The sequence below is a fragment of the Pseudophryne corroboree genome, chromosome 4 (genome assembly GCF_028390025.1).
Source record: "Pseudophryne corroboree isolate aPseCor3 chromosome 4, aPseCor3.hap2, whole genome shotgun sequence".
In the NCBI taxonomy this organism is placed as follows: domain Eukaryota; kingdom Metazoa; phylum Chordata; class Amphibia; order Anura; family Myobatrachidae; genus Pseudophryne; species Pseudophryne corroboree.
In genome coordinates this window covers 9,034,633-9,052,185 of record NC_086447.1, presented here as the reverse complement: position 1 = coordinate 9,052,185, position 17,553 = coordinate 9,034,633, and the positions used below count along the sequence as shown (strand labels likewise).

Genomic DNA, 17,553 nt, shown 5'->3' with positions numbered 1-17,553 from the left:
TATTAAGCTGTGAGCGAGCGTGTCGCATGTGCGTCTCGATCACGGCCGAGCGTATGCTACGCTAAGTGCGTACCCTTACGGTACCCCATACGCCAATTGCGTATTGAGTGTCTTACCCATATAGTGAAGGTTATAAGGTAATCAAAATCAGCATTATCATCTCCCTGGACTCTGGACAATGGGAGGGATGTGTCAGCATTTTACATGACAACATGTGAGCAGTAGATGTAACCCTGGTTGGGGTTAATGAGAGCCGGATTTAGCTCTCATGGGGCCCTAGGTAGTTTGGGGCCCGGCTCCCTCACCCAATCCACAGCACTGTATCTTATTTCCTTACATTATTTGTGCTTTTTATCTCCTTATATTGAAACCTTTAAACATTAAAGTAATGACAGACATGGCGTAATGACAGCGCTGGGGTCATGGGTTCAATTCCCACCACCGCCGTAACTATGGGCCTAATTCAGAAATGTTGCAGCAACACATTTGTTACCTAATGGGCATAACCATGTGCAGTGCAGGTGGGGTAGATGTAACATGTGCTGTGCAGGTGGGGCATATGTAACATGTGCAGTGCAGGTGGGGCAGATTTAACATGTGCAGTGCAGGTGGTGAAGATGTAACATGTGCAGGTGGGGCAGATGTAACGTGCAGTGCAGGGGGGCAGATGTAAAATGTGCAGTGCCGGGGGGGGGGGGGGGGCAGATGTAACATGTGCAGTGCAGGGGGGCAGATGTAACAGGTGCAGTGCAGGGGGGGCATATGTAACATGTGCAGTGCGGGGGGGCAGATGTAACATGTGCAGTGCGGGGGGGCAGATGTAACATGTGCAGTGCGGGGGGGCAGATGTAACATGTGCAGTGCAGGTGGGGCAGATGTAAAATGTGCAGTGCAGGTGGGGCACATGTAACGTGCAGTGCAGGGGGGCACATGTAACATTTGCAGTGCAGGGGGGGCAGATGTAACATGTGCAGTGCAGGGGGGCAGATGTAACATGTGCAGTGCAGGGGGGCAGATGTAACAGGTGCAGTGCAGGGGGGGCAGATGTAACATGTGCAGTGCAGGGGGGGCAGATGTACCATGTGCAGTGCAGGTGGGGCAGATGTAACATGTGCAGTGCAGGTGGGGCAGATGTAACATGTGCAGTGCAGGTAGGGCAGATGTAACATGTGCAGTACAGGGGGGCAGATGTAACATGTGCAGAGAGAGTTAGATTTGGATGGGTTATAGTGTAGGGTATATACTGGCTGCTTTATTTCTACACTGCCATGTAGATTGCAGATTGAACACACCCAGGGGCGGATTGGGATAGAAAACCAGCCCAGGAAGCACTATTGGAGGCGGAGTCTGTTCAGGGGGGGGGGGGGGTCTGTCACGCTGGGCAGAAAACTCACTCCTCATAGGGTCTGTTTCTGTTGGATGCAGTTGCCTCTGCGGATCGGGCGCTTCCGTTAGCTGCGGCAGCACCAGCAGTTCGTGATGTGGTTTTATCCACAGAGAGTGTCCCACTATATCGTGGGCAGATGTATAGGCTTGAATGGCCTTTTGCTGCTCCTCCATCCTCTGAAGCATATAGAGGGTTGAATTCCACCTCATTACCACCTCTTTCTTCAGATGATGGCAGGGCAGGTTCAGGAGTGTTTGCTGGTGCTCCAGTCTTCGGCACGCGGTGGATGAACGCTGAAAGTGGCCCGCAATTCTTCGGGCTACCGACACCATATTTTGCACGCCCCTGTTGTTTTTTAAATAATTCTGCACTACCAAATTTAATGTATGTGCTAAACATGGGACGTGCTGGAATTTGCCCAGATGTAATGCACGCACAATATTGCTGGCGTTATCCGATGTCACAAATCTCCAGGATAGTACAATTGGGGTAAGCCATTCTGCGATGATCTTCCTCAGTTTCCGTAAGAGGTTTTCAGCTGTGTGCGTATTCTGGAAAGCGGTGATACAAAGCGTAGCCTGCCTAGGAAAGAGTTGGCGTTTGCGAGATCCTGATACTGGTGCCGCCGCTGCTGTTCTTGCTGCAGGAGGCAATACATCTACCCAGTGGGCTGTCACAGTCATATAGTCCCGAGTCTGCCCTGCTCCACTTGTCCACATGTCCGTGGTTAAGTGGACATTGGGTACAACTGCATTTTTTAGGACACTGGTGACTCTTTTTCTGAGGTCTGTGTACAGTTTCGGTATCGCCTGCCTAGAGAAATGGAACCTAGATGGTATTTGGTACCGGGGACACAGTACCTCAATCAAGTCTCTAGTTGCCTCTGAATTAACGGTGGATACCGGAACCACGTTTCTCACCGCCCAGGCTGCCAAGGCCTCAGGTATCCGCTTTGCAGCAGGATGACTGCTGTGATATTTCATCTTCCTCGCAAAGGACTGTTGGACAGTCAATTGCTTACTGGAAGTAGTACAAGGGGTCTTCCGACTTCCCCTCTGGGATGACGATCGACTCCCAGCATCAACAACAGCAGCGCCAGCAGCAGTAGGCATTACACTCAAGGATGCATCGGAGGAATCCCAGGCAGGAGAGGACTCGTCAGACTTGCCAGTGACATGGCTTGCAGGACTATTGGCTTTCCTGGGTAAGGAGGAAATTGACACTGAGGGAGTTGGTGGTGTGGTTTGCAGGAGCTTGGTTACAAGAGGAAGGGATTTACTGGTCAGTGGACTGCTTCCGCTGTCGCCCAAAGTTTTTGAACTTGTCACTGACTTATGATGAATGCGCTGCAGGTGACGTATAAGGGAGGATGTTCCGAGGTGGTTAACGTCCTTACCCCTACTTATTACAGCTTGACAAAGGCGACACACGGCTTGACACCTGTTGTCCGCATTTGTGTTAAAATAATTCCACACCGAAGAGGTGATTTTTTTTGTAATTTCACCAGGCATGTCAATGGCCATATTCGTACCACGGACAACAGGTGTCTCCCCGGGTGCCTGACTTAAACAAACCAGCCATATCCTCATCCTGGTGTACTTCAACAGTGACATCTTCAATTTGACTATCAGGAACTGGACTGCGGGTGCTCCTTCCAGCACTTGCAGGGGGCGTGCAAATGGTGGAAGGCGCCACCTCTTCCCGTCCAGTGTTGGGAAGGTCAGGCATCGCAGCCGACACAATTGGACTCTCCTTGGGGATTTGTGATTCAGAAGAACGCACAGTTCTTTGCTGTGCTTTTGCCAGCTTAAGTCTTTTAATTTTTCTAGCGAGAGGATGAGTGCTTCCATCCTCATGTGAAGCTGAACCACTAGCCATGAACATAGGCCAGGGCCTCAGCCGTTCCTTGCCACTCCGTGTCGTAAATGGCATATTGGCAAGTTTACGCTTCTCCTCAGACGCTTTTAAATTTTGATTTTTGGGTCATTTTACTCAACTTTTGTTTTTTGGATTTTACATGCTTTCTACTATGACATTGGGCATCGGCCTAGGCAGACGACGTTGATGGCATTTCATCGTCTCGGCCATGACTAGTGGCAGCAGCTTCAGCACTAGGTGGAAGTGGATCTTGATCTTTCCCTATTTTACCCTCCACAATTTTGTTCTCCATTATATAATATATGGAATTATATGCCAGTATCAATAGCAATGGCCTACTACTATATATACTGCGCAAAACATAAATGCACCACAGGTATGGATGGATAGTATACTTGACGACACAGAGGTAGGTAGAGCAGTGGCCTTCTGTACCGTTCAGCTATATATTATATACTGGTGGTCAGCAAAATTATGCACTGTACTCCTGCTATATACTACAATGCAGCACAGATATGGAGCGTTTTTCAGGCAGAGAACGTATAATACTGGTGGTCACTGGTCAGCAAAACTCGGGTGTCCCTCCCGGCCCCACGGAAGAGCCGGCAAGTATCCCGGAATCGGGGGTCCCCCTGCCCGTCCGCCCACCTTTGTGTGTAAAGTGGGCGGTCCGGGCAGTTGATGACGCGATTCTTGCAGAATCGCGTCATCATAGCCACGCCCCCTGCAGTGTAATGCAGGAGATCGCGGCATTACATAGCGGGGGCGTGTCTTAAAGTGGGCATCAGTGAGACTCCGCCCCCATCCCACCCTTGCTCCGCCTCCGCCCGCCTCCGGATCACCTCCTCAGCACATCCAGCCCTCCCCTGCCCCCTTGCTGTGCTGACCTGGCTGCTCTCTCCCGCAGAGAGCAGCCAGAATGTCGGCAACTCTGTATATAATACAGCTGCTCCCCAGTCCCTACAATAAAGCAGTGAGCACAAATATTTGCAGCCCCCTGAACAAACTGAGAGGATGCCAGCCACGTTCTCTCACTATCATTTCCAATGCACGAGTGAAAAAGGCGGCGACGCGCGGCTCCTTATATAGAATCCGAATCTCGCGAGAATCCTACAGTGGGATGATGACGTTTGGGGGGGCTCGGGTTAACCGAGCAAGGCGGGAAGATTCGAATCTGCCTCGGAACCGTGTAAAATGGGTGAAGTTCGGGGGGTTCGGATTCCGAGGAACCGAACCCGCTCATCACTATGTGTAATAGTCTAGATTAGTTCTAAATCCATTCACTCCTTTCAGTCTCAGAGTCACTGAGTGACATGATGAACTACATGAACTAATATTCTGAACTAATCTTCTCAGGGAACTAATCACCAAAGTGAACTAGATTTCCCATCACTACTATAATGGCCACCACTGTACAGTAGCTGTGCCTGGGTCCCTAAATGTGACTGATAAGTCTCTAGCACAGAGATTTTCATCCTTTTACAACTCGCGGTGCACTGAACAAGATATAAATATTACCAAGGCACACTCACATATAATGGTGCAGTTCCGTGTCCTAGGATGTCATGTTGCAGCTTCTCCATAGGTAACGCCTGAGCCACATCTGAGAAAGCCAGAAGAGCCCGGGCCCAAAATTACAACTATCTCTGCAACCACTAAACCCCCCCGTACTGATCGTTCCAGGGCCTCAGTAGCGGCAAAACACTGACGGGCCTGACGCTGCTTCTATGGCGGCACGCCTGGAGACTGCTCAGGGCACACTAGTGCGCCACGACACAGTGGCTGAAATACACTACTCTAGCACCTTGTCACAATACAGCTGAGAGGTCTCTCCACACTGTCTGGCTGTGTGGGTGGAAGGGTCCTGTGTGGGTAAAAGCCATATACTGACAGGAAATATTTCTCTGACTGGGAGACTTGTGCGCATGTGCGCTGTGATGTCATGATGACACACGCACAACTCAGGAGCGTGGACGGAGGAAGCAGCTCAGGCGGCTGGTAACAGCTGGGAGCTGTGGGGGGTCAGGTGGCCGGGCAGCCGGTGTCGGCACTTGCGTGGTTGGACTGCGCCTTCTAATATTTTTGGCACCTGGAGCTTGAGCTCCACCGGAGCCACCGTCCCTACACCCCTGGATTTATGTGAAAGGAAAAGGTAAGTAATACAATGAAAGAGAGTATATATATATATATATATATATATATATACAGTGACATAGAAACAGAATAATACAGTCCTGCGGTGAAAGTCATCTATAGGAGAATATGAATGGAGTTGTTGGAAAAGAACATAAGAGAGAAATCCAATGATGTGAATTAATGTGATGACACTGATACACAGAGACTGGTAATATATATATATTCAGTGAGTTACATATGATACAAGACTCTGCATGTACAAAAGTGCAAGGTGACAACAATTCCAACAACAGATGAAACTAGGAGTCATTCCGAGATGATCGTAGCTGTGCTAAATACCATCATTCACCCTGACATGCGGGGGGACGCCCAGCACAGGGTTAGTACGCCCCGCATATCAGTGCCGGCTCCCCCCCCCCCCCCCCAAAGAATTGCAGAGGCATCACACAGCGGCAATGCCTTTGCACTTCAAGAGTAGCTCCCGACCAGCGCAGCTTTAGCGTGCTGGCCGGGAGCTACTCATCGCTCCCCAGCCCGCAGCGGCTGTGTGTGACATCACACAGCCGCTGCGGCCAGCCTCCTGTTCAGTCCGGCCACGCCCATGAAATGGCGGCCACATGCCGCCGTTCAGCCCCCCTGCTCAGCGACCACTTCTGCCTGTGAGTCAGGCAGGGGCAATCATAGCAACCCGACGGCCTTCGGCCGTCTGAAATGCGCCGGCGCATTGCGGCCGTCTGAAATGCGCCGGCGCATTGCGGCACCGGCGCATGCACAGTTCTGACCGGATCGCACCATTGCGATAAACTGCAGCGTGCAATTAGGTCAGAATGACCCCCTAAGTGTGCAAAAAAATAATCCAGTGAAATACCGTGAAAAATCCATGTTCTGTAGTGTGAATGAATATATAATATATACTGGTGATCTGCCATGTTTCTATCAATGAGAAAGTAAAATAACCGTAAGGGAAAATGCGGCGGGGGGGCAGTGACAGGGGGAGTGAAGTTTCTTCACTCCCCCCGTCACGCGGCTCCACTGAAGTGCAAGCAAATATGGACGAGATCGTTCATATCTTTAAAAAAAAAACGTCCAGTGTGTAGGGCCTATTATTGTAGTGTCACATTCAAGCAGCTCTTGGTCAGATCACCCCACGTAACCCTAATGGAACATGTGACCTCCCATACGCCCTGAGGACATTGGGGTCACTGTCCTGGAATGTCTGGAAATGCAGCGCTATGGAGACAGGAGATTTCTACATGTTCCAATAATCAGACTTTTGAAGATCTGGATGTTCTGCTGATGTAGAGTTTGTGACAGGGACATTCGGGAAGACATACCTAGAAATACCTACAGTATATAGCGTTCTCCTGCCCTGGTAAAGCACACATATAGATACATTATACAGAATATTATACCTGCAGGTGTCAGTCACCTATTGTTGTGTCAGTCACAGTGTATAGATGTCATGTCGCTATTGTGTAACTCAGGCAGTTGTGTCACTTACCTAGAGGCGCTGGTTCTGCTGCTGGGACGGAGCCCAAATAGCAGAGGAGGAGCAGCAGGAAGGAGCCGGTTACTGCAGACATGTCTGAGTGCTGGAGGTGTATGACACCCAGGAGACATCCCAGGTGCTTTATAGGAGCCACACAAGGAAGGAGGAACAGAGAGCAGGACACACACTAATTATATTAATTCACAATCGTGTCTTCTCACACTGCACAACATGGAATCCTGCCAGCGGAAGGCGTTGTGTAACTCTCAGCACCGTTCTCACAGCAGGCTTACTGAGTAGGTAAGAAAGGGTTAATTTAAAAAAAGGGGGGTTAGGTCCCCCCTCCTAAAAATATAACCAGCCCTAGACCTCTACTACAGAAACATTGGGGGGAAATCCAGTACAAGGTGCCCCTGTTTATCCAGTAACCAGAAGGAGGCTAAAACATCCGGAGGTAATGCCATAGCAGCATAGGGCAAGTGTGTATCTAGGGGAAACATAAAGTACTCGCACCACCCATATCCTCCACTACCCACGTATATCCCCACCACACATATTCTCCACTACCCACGTATATCCCCACCACCCATATTCTCCACTACCCACGTATATCCCCACCACCCATATTCTCCACTACCCACGTATATCCCCACTACACATATTCTCCACTACCCACGTATATCCCCACCACACATATTCTCCACTACCCACGTATATCCCACCACACATATTCTCCACTACCCACGTATATCCCCACCACACATATTCTCAACTACCCACGTATATCCCCACCACACATATTCTCCACTACCCACGTATATCCCCACCACACATATTCTCCACTACCCACGTATATCCCCACCACACATATTCTCCACTACCCACGTATATCCCCACCACACATATTCTCCACTACCCACGTATATCCCCACCACACATATTCTCCACTACCCACGTATATCCCCACCACACATATTCTCCACTACCCACGTATATCCCCACCACACATATTCTCCACTACCCAAGTATAACCCCACCACACATATTCTCCACTACCCACGTATATCCCCACCACACATATTCTCCACTACCCACGTATATCCCCACCACACATATTCTCCACTACCCACGTATATATCCCACCACACATATTCTACACTACCCACGTATATCCCCACCACCCATATTCTCCACTACCCACGTATATCCCACCACCCATATTCTCCACTACCCACGTATATCCCCACCACACATATTCTCCACTACCCACGTATATCCCCACCACACATATTCTCCACTACCCACGTATATCCCCACCACACATATTCTCCACTACCCACGTATATCCCCACCACACATATTCTCCACTACCCACGTATATCCCCACCACACATATACTCCACTACCCACATATATCCCCATCACACATATTCTCCACTACCCACGTATATCCCCACCACACATATTCTCCACTACCCACGTATATCCCCACCACACATATTCTCCACTACCCACGTATATCCCCACCACACATATTCTCCACTACCCACGTATATCCCCACCACACATATTCTCCACTACCCACGTATATCCCCACCACACATATTCTCCACTACCCACGTATATCCCCACCACACATATTCTCCACTACCCACGTATATCCCCACCACACATATTCTCCACTATCCACGTATATCCCACCACCCATATTCTCCACTACCCACGTATATCCCCACCACACATATTCTCCACTACCCACGTATATCCCCACCACACATATTCTCCACTACCCACGTATATCCCCACCACACATATTCTCCACTACCCACGTATATCCCCACCATACATATTCTCCAATACCCACGTATATCCCCACCACACATATCCTCCACTACCCACGTATATCCCCACCACACATATTCTCCACTACCCACGTATATCCCCACCACACATATTCTCCACTACCCACGTATATCCCCACCACACATATTCTCCACTACCCACGTATATCCCCACCACCCATATTCTCCACTACCCACGTATATCCCCACCACACATATTCTCCACTACCCACGTATATCCCCACCACACATATCCTCCACTACCCACGTATATCCCCACCACACATATTCTCCACTACCCACGTATATCCCCACCACACATATTCTCCACTACCCACGTATATCCCCACCACACATATTATCCACTACCCACATATATCCCCACCACACATATTATCCACTACCCACGTATATCCCCAGCACCCATATTCTCCACTACCCACGTATATCCCCACCACACATATTCTCCACTACCCACGTATATCCCCACCACACATATTCTCCACTACCCACGTATATCCCCACCACACATATTCTCCACTACCCACGTATATCCCCACCACACATATTCTCCACTACCCACGTATTTCCCCACCACCCATATTCTCCACTACCCACGTATATCCCCACCACACATATTCTCCACTACCCACGTATATCCCCACCACACATATTCTCCACTACCCACGTATATCCCCACCACACATATTCTCCACTACCCACGTATATCCCCACCACACATATTCTCCACTACCCACGTATATCCCCACCACACATATTCTCCACTACCCACGTATATCCCCACCACACATATTCTCCACTACCCACGTATATCCCCACCACACATATTCTCCACTACCCGCATATATCCCCACCACACATATTCTCCACTACCCACGTATATCCCCACCACCCATATTCTCCACTACCCACGTATATCCCCACCACACATATTCTCCACTACCCACGTATATCCCCACCACACATATTCTCCACTACCCACGTATATCCCCACCACACATATTCTCCACTACCCACGTATATCCCCACCACCATATTCTCCACTACCAAAGTATATCCCCACCACACATATTCTCCACTACCCACGTATATCCCCACCACACATATTCTCCACTACCCACGTATATCCCAACCACACATATTCTCCACTACCCACGTATATCCCCACCACACATATTCTCCACTACCCACATATATCCCCACCACCCATATTCTCCACTACCCACGTATATCCCAACCACACATATTCTCCACTACCCACGTATATCCCCACCACACATATTCTCCACTACCCACGTATACCCCACCACACATATTCTCCACTACCCACGTATATCTCCAACACACATATTCTCCACTAACCACGTATATCCCCACCACACATATTCTCCACTACCCACGTATATCCCAACCACACATATTCTCCACTACCCACGTATATCTCCACCACACATATTCTACACTACCCACGTATATCCCCACCACACATATTCTCAACTACCCACGTATATCCCCACAACACATATTCTCCACTACCCACGTATATCCCAACCACACATATTCTCCACTACCCACGTATATCTCCACCACACATATTCTCCACTACCCACGTATATCCCCACCACACATATTCTCCACTAACCACGTATATCCCAACCACACATATTCTGCACTACCCACGTATATCTCCACCACACATATTCTCCACTACCCACGTATATCCCCACCACACATATTCTCCACTACCCACGTATATCCCAACCACACATATTCTACACTACCCACATATATCCCCACCACACATATTCTCCACTACCCACGTATATCCCCACTACACATATTCTCCACTACCCACGTATATCCCAACCACACATATTCTCCACTACCCACGTATATCTCCACCACACATATTCTCCACTACCCACGTATATCCCAACCACACATATTCTCCACTACCCACGTATATCTCCACCACACATATTCTCCACTACCCACGTATATCCCCACCACACATATTCTCCACTAACCACGTATATCCCAACCACACATATTCTGCACTACCCACGTATATCTCCACCACACATATTCTCCACTACCCACGTATATCCCCACCACACATATTCTCCACTACCCACGTATATCCCAACCACACATATTCTACACTACCCACATATATCCCCACCACACATATTCTCCACTACCCACGTATATCCCCACTACACATATTCTCCACTACCCACGTATATCCCAACCACACATATTCTCCACTACCCACGTATATCTCCACCACACATATTCTCCACTACCCACGTATATCCCACCACACATATTCTCCACTACCCACGTATATATCCCACCACACATATTCTCCACTACCAACGTATATCCCACCACACATATTCTCCACTACCCACGTATATCCCCACCACACATATTCTCCACTACCCACTTATATCCCCACCACCCATATTCTCCACTACCCACGTATATCCCCACCACACATATTCTCCACTACCCACGTATATCCCCACCACCCATATTCTCCACGACCCACGTATATCCCCACCACACATATTCTCCACTATCCACGTATATCTCCACCACACATATTCTCCACTACCCACGTATATCCCCACCACACATATTCTCCACTACCCACATATATCCCCACCACACATATTCTACACTACCCACGTATATATCCCCACCACACATATTCTACACTACCCACGTATATATCCCCACCACACATATTCTCCACTACCCACGTAAATCCCCACCACCCATATTCTCCCCTACCCACGTATATCCCCACCACACATATTCTCCACTACCCACGTATATCCCCACCACACATATTCTCCACTACCCACGTATATCCCCACCACACATATTCTCCACTACCCACGTATATCCCCACGATTCATATTCTCCACTACCCACGTATATTTCCCCACCACACATATTCTCCACTACCCACGTATATCCCCACCACACATATTCTCCACTACCCACGTATATCCCCACCACCCATATTCTCCACTATCCACGTATATATCCCCACCACACATATTCTCCACTACCCACGTATATCCCCACCACCCATATTCTCCACTACCCACGTATATCCCCACCACACATATTCTCCACTACCCACGCATATCCCCACCACACATATTCTCCACTACCCACGCATATCCCCACCACACGTATTCTCCACTACCCACGTATATCCCCACCACACATATTCTCCACTACCCACGTATATCCCCACCACACGTATTCTCCACTACCCACATATATCCCCACCACACATATTCTCCACTACCCACATATATCCAAACCACCCATATTCTCCACTACCCACGTATATCCCCACCACCCATATTCTCCACTACCCACGTATATCCCCACCACACATATTCTCCACTACCCACGTATATCCCCACCACACATATTCTCCACTACCCACGTATATCCCCACCACACATATTCTCCACTACCCACGTATATCCCCACCACACATATTCTCCACTACCCACGTATATCCCCACCACACATATTCTCTACTACCCACGTATATCCCCACCACCCATATTCTCCACTACCCACGTATATCCCCACCACACATATTCTCCACTACCCACGTATATCCCCACCACACATATCCTCCACTACCCACGTATATCCCCACCACACATATTCTCCACTACCCACGTGTATATCCCCACCACACATATTCTCCACTACCCACGTATATCCCCAACACCCATATTCTCCACTACCCACGTATATCCCCACCACACATATTCTCCACTACCCACGCATATCCCTACCACACATATTCTCCACTACCCACGTATATTCCCACCACCCATATTCTCCACTGCCCAAGTATATCCCCACCACACATATTCTCCACTACCCACGTATATCCCCACCACACATATTCTCCACTACCCACGTATATCCCCACCACCCACATTCTCCACTACCCAAGTATATCCCCACCACACATATTCTCCACTACCCACGTATATCCCCACCACACATATTCTCCACTACCCACGTATATATCCCCACCACACATATTCTCCACTACCCACGTATATCCCCACCACACATATTCTCCACTACCCACGTATATCCCCACCACCCATATTCTCCACTATCCACGTATATCCCCACCACCCATATTCTTCACTACCCACGTATATCCCCACCACACATATTCTCCACTACCCACGTATATCCCCACCACCCATATTCTCCACTACCCACGTATATCCCCACCACACATATTCTCCACTACCCACGTATATCCCCACCACACATATTCTCCACTACCCACGTATATCCCCACCACACATATCCTCCACTACCCACGTATATCCCCACCACACATATTCTCCACTACCCACGCATATCCCCACCACACGTATTCTCCACTACCCACGTATATCCCCACCACACATATTCTCCACTACCCACGTATATCCCCACCACACGTATTCTCCACTACCCACATATATCCCAACCACACATATTCTCCACTACCCACATATATCCCCACCACCCATATTCTCCACTACCCACGTATATCCCCACAACCCATATTCTCCTCTACCCACGTATATCCCCACCACACATATTCTCCACTACCCACGTATATCCCCACCACACATATTCTCCACTACCCACGTATATCCCCACCACACATATTCTCCACTACCCACGTATATCCCCACCACACATATTCTCCACTACCCACGTATATCCCCACCACACATATTCTCTACTACCCACGTATATCCCCACCACCCATATTCTCCACTACCCACGTATATCCCCACCACACATATTCTCCACTACCCACGTATATCCCCACCACACATATCCTCCACTACCCACGTATATCCCCACCACACATATTCTCCACTACCCACGTGTATATCCCCACCACACATATTCTCCACTACCCACGTATATCCCCAACACCCATATTCTCCACTACCCACGTATATCCCCACCACATATATTCTCCACTACCCACGCATATCCCTACCACACATATTCTCCACTACCCACGTATATTCCCACCACCCATATTCTCCACTGCCCAAGTATATCCCCACCACACATATTCTCCACTACCCACGTATATCCCCACCACACATATTCTCCACTACCCACGTATATCCCCACCACCCACATTCTCCACTACCCAAGTATATCCCCACCACACATATTCTCCACTACCCACGTATATCCCCACCACACATATTCTCCACTACCCACGTATATATCCCCACCACACATATTCTCCACTACCCACGTATATCCCCACCACCCATATTCTCCACTACCCACGTATATCCCCACCACCCATATTCTCCACTATCCACGTATATCCCCACCACCCATATTCTTCACTACCCACGTATATCCCCACCACACATATTCTCCACTACCCACGTATATCCCCACCACCCATATTCTCCACTACCCACGTATATCCCCACCACACATATTCTCCACTACCCACGTATATCCCCACCACACATATTCTCCACTACCCACGTATATCCCCACCACACATATCCTCCACTACCCACGTATATCCCCACCACACATATTCTCCACTACCCACGTGTATATCCCCACCACACATATTCTCCACTACCCACGTATATCCCCAACACCCATATTCTCCACTACCCACGTATATCCCCACCACACATATTCTCCACTACCCACGCATATCCCTACCACACATATTCTCCACTACCCACGTATATTCCCACCACCCATATTCTCCACTGCCCAAGTATATCCCCACCACACATATTCTCCACTACCCACGTATATCCCCACCACACATATTCTCCACTACCCACGTATATCCCCACCACCCACATTCTCCACTACCCAAGTATATCCCCACCACACATATTCTCCACTACCCACGTATATCCCCACCACACATATTCTCCACTACCCACGTATATATCCCCACCACACATATTCTCCACTACCCACGTATATGCCCACCACACATATTCTCCACTACCCACGTATATCCCCACCACCCATATTCTCCACTATCCACGTATATCCCCACCACCCATATTCTTCACTACCCACGTATATCCCCACCACACATATTCTCCACTACCCACGTATATCCCCACCACCCATATTCTCCACTACCCACGTATATCCCCACCACACATATTCTCCACTACCCACGTATATCCCCACCACACATATTCTCCACTACCCACGTATATCCCCACCACACATATTCTCCACTACCCACGTATATCCCAACCACACATACAATACAAAACATATCTATATGTACCCCATACTGCCTCTCTGTGCCTCTATCTGTACCTCATACTGCCTCTCTGTGCCTCTACCTGTACCCAATATTTCCTCTCTGTGCCTCTAACTGTACTCCATACTGCCTCTCTGTGCCTCTACCTGTAATCCATACTGCTTCTCTGTGCCTCTATCTGTACCTCATACTGCCTCTCTGTGCCTTTACCTGTACCCCATACTGCTTCTCTGTGCCTCTACCTGTACGCCGTACTGCCTCTCTGTGTCTCTACCTGTATCCCATACTGCCTCTCTGTGCCTCTACCTGTACCCCATACTGCCTCTCTGTGCCTCTACCTGTACCTCATACTGCCTCTCTGTGCCTCTGCCTGATCTCCATACTGCCTCTCTGTGACTCTACCTAAACCTCATACTGCCTCTCTGTTCCTTTACCTGTACCCCATACTGACTCTCTGTGCCTCTATCTGTACCTCATACTGCCTCTCTGTTCCTCTACCTGTAGCCTATATTACCTCTCTGTTCCTCTACCTGTACCTCATACTGCCTCTCTGTGCCTCTACCTGTACCTCATACTGTCTCTCTGTGCATCTACCTGTATCTCAAACTGCCTCTCTGTGCCTCTATCTGTACCTCATACTGCCTCTCTGTGCCTCTACCTGTACCCCAAACTGCCCTCTCTGTGCCTCTACCTGTACCCCATACTTCCTCTCTGTGCCTCTACTTGTACCCCATACTTCCTCTCTGTGCTTCTACATGTACCCCATACCTCCTCTCTGTGCCTCTACCAGTACCCCATACTACCTCTATGTGCCTCTACCTGTACCCCATACTGCCTCTCTGTGCCTCTACCTGTACCTCATACTACCTCAATGTGCCTCTACCTGTACCTCATACTGCCTCTCCATGCCTCTACCTGTACCCCATACTGCCTCTCTGTGCCTCTACCTGTACCCCATACTGCCTCTCTGTGCCTCTACCTGTACCTCATACTGCCTCAATGTGCCTCTACCTGTACCTCATACTGCCTCTCCATGCCTCTACCTGTACCCCATACTGCCTCTATTTGCATCTACCTGTACCCCATACTGCCTCTATGTGCATCTACCTGTACCCCATACTGCCTCTCTGTGCCTCTACCTGTACCTCTAACTGCCTCTCTGTGCCTCTACCTGTACCCCTTACTACCTCTCAGTGCCTCTACCTGTACCTTATACTGCCTCCACCTGTACCCCACACTGCCTCTATGTTGTTATTATTATTATTATTATTATCCTTTATTTATATGGCGCCACAAGGGTTCCGCAGCGCCCAATTACAGAGTACATATGCACATAATCAAAACAGGAAAACAGTGACTTACAGTTAAAGACAATATAGGACAAGTACAGGGAAACTAAGCATAACTACACCAGAAAATGACTCCCCCCTGCCTCATGCCGTGAACATCTCAGCTTTGCTTGCATACTGCCATCAGGCTACCTCCCACTTGCCTGCACCTCTTGTCATCTGTCTGTCGCCCCTCACCAATAGATTGTGAGCTCTTCAGAGCAGGGCCCTCTTTCTTCTTGTTATCTAAGCCCTCGTCTCAACACATTTCACTCGCAGCTCTCCTCTACTCAATGACCATCTTTCTCCTGCTAGTAAAGGCTCATCTCCATCTATGACCACCAGCCTCTAGTAGTACGAAGATCACTCCCTCAATACTTACATCTTAGCTGTATTATGTATGAGAACGTGTGGTGCTCTGTTACCTGTACTCTATTTCTGTTATTTATTTACTGTAATGCTATGTTTTGTCCCCTGTACTGTCCTTTGTACGGCGCTGCGAAACACTTGTGGCGCTTTATAAATAAAATGTAATAATAATAATAAGTTCCAGGTGGCCAAAAAACTGCGTGATTTGGGCAGTTGAGGATTATTAAAGTAAGAAAAGGATAAGCACATGAGGGAAGAGGGCCCTGCTCGTGAGAGCTTACATTCTAAGGGGAGGGGTAGACAGACAGGGATGACACAGATGGGGTACATAGAGAGCGTGGAACAGAGGGTTAGGATGAGATATGGCTGGGTTTGGTAAAGAAATGGGTCTTAAGAGTCCGTTTGAAGTTTTGTAGCAAGGTGGAGAGTCTGAGGGCGAGAGGTAGGGAATTCCAGAGGAAGGGAGCAGCACGTGAAAAATCTTGGAGATAGGAGTGGGAGGAAGTAATCAGGAGACAGGAGAGCCGGCGTGCATTAGCAGAGCGAAGAGGACGGGTGGGAGAGTATAGGGAGATAAGATCAGAGATGTAGATGGGATTGGAGTGGGTGAGGGCTTTGTAAGTGAGTGTAAGAAGTTTGAATTGGATTCTGAAAGGGAAGTGAAGCCAGTGAAGAGCTTGTAGGAGAGGGGAGGTGGATGTATTGCGTTTGGTGAGGAAGATGATCCGGGCAGCAGCATTGAGGATAGATTGGAGTGGAGAGAG

General features: G+C 49.0%; 1 protein-coding gene across 1 annotated transcript in view; it reads right to left on the bottom strand.

Moving 5' to 3' along the window:
• The window catches only part of LOC134911053 (WAP four-disulfide core domain protein 12-like), a 234,541-nt gene extending 227,420 nt beyond the window's left edge, over positions 1-7,121 (bottom strand). Inside the window, exon 1 of the mRNA XM_063919446.1 lies at positions 6,903-7,121. Coding sequence (XP_063775516.1) covers positions 6,903-6,984 — 82 coding nt within the window. The 5' untranslated portion in view covers positions 6,985-7,121. The remainder of the gene's footprint in view (positions 1-6,902) is intronic.
• Positions 7,122-17,553: the final 10,432 nt, after the last annotated feature.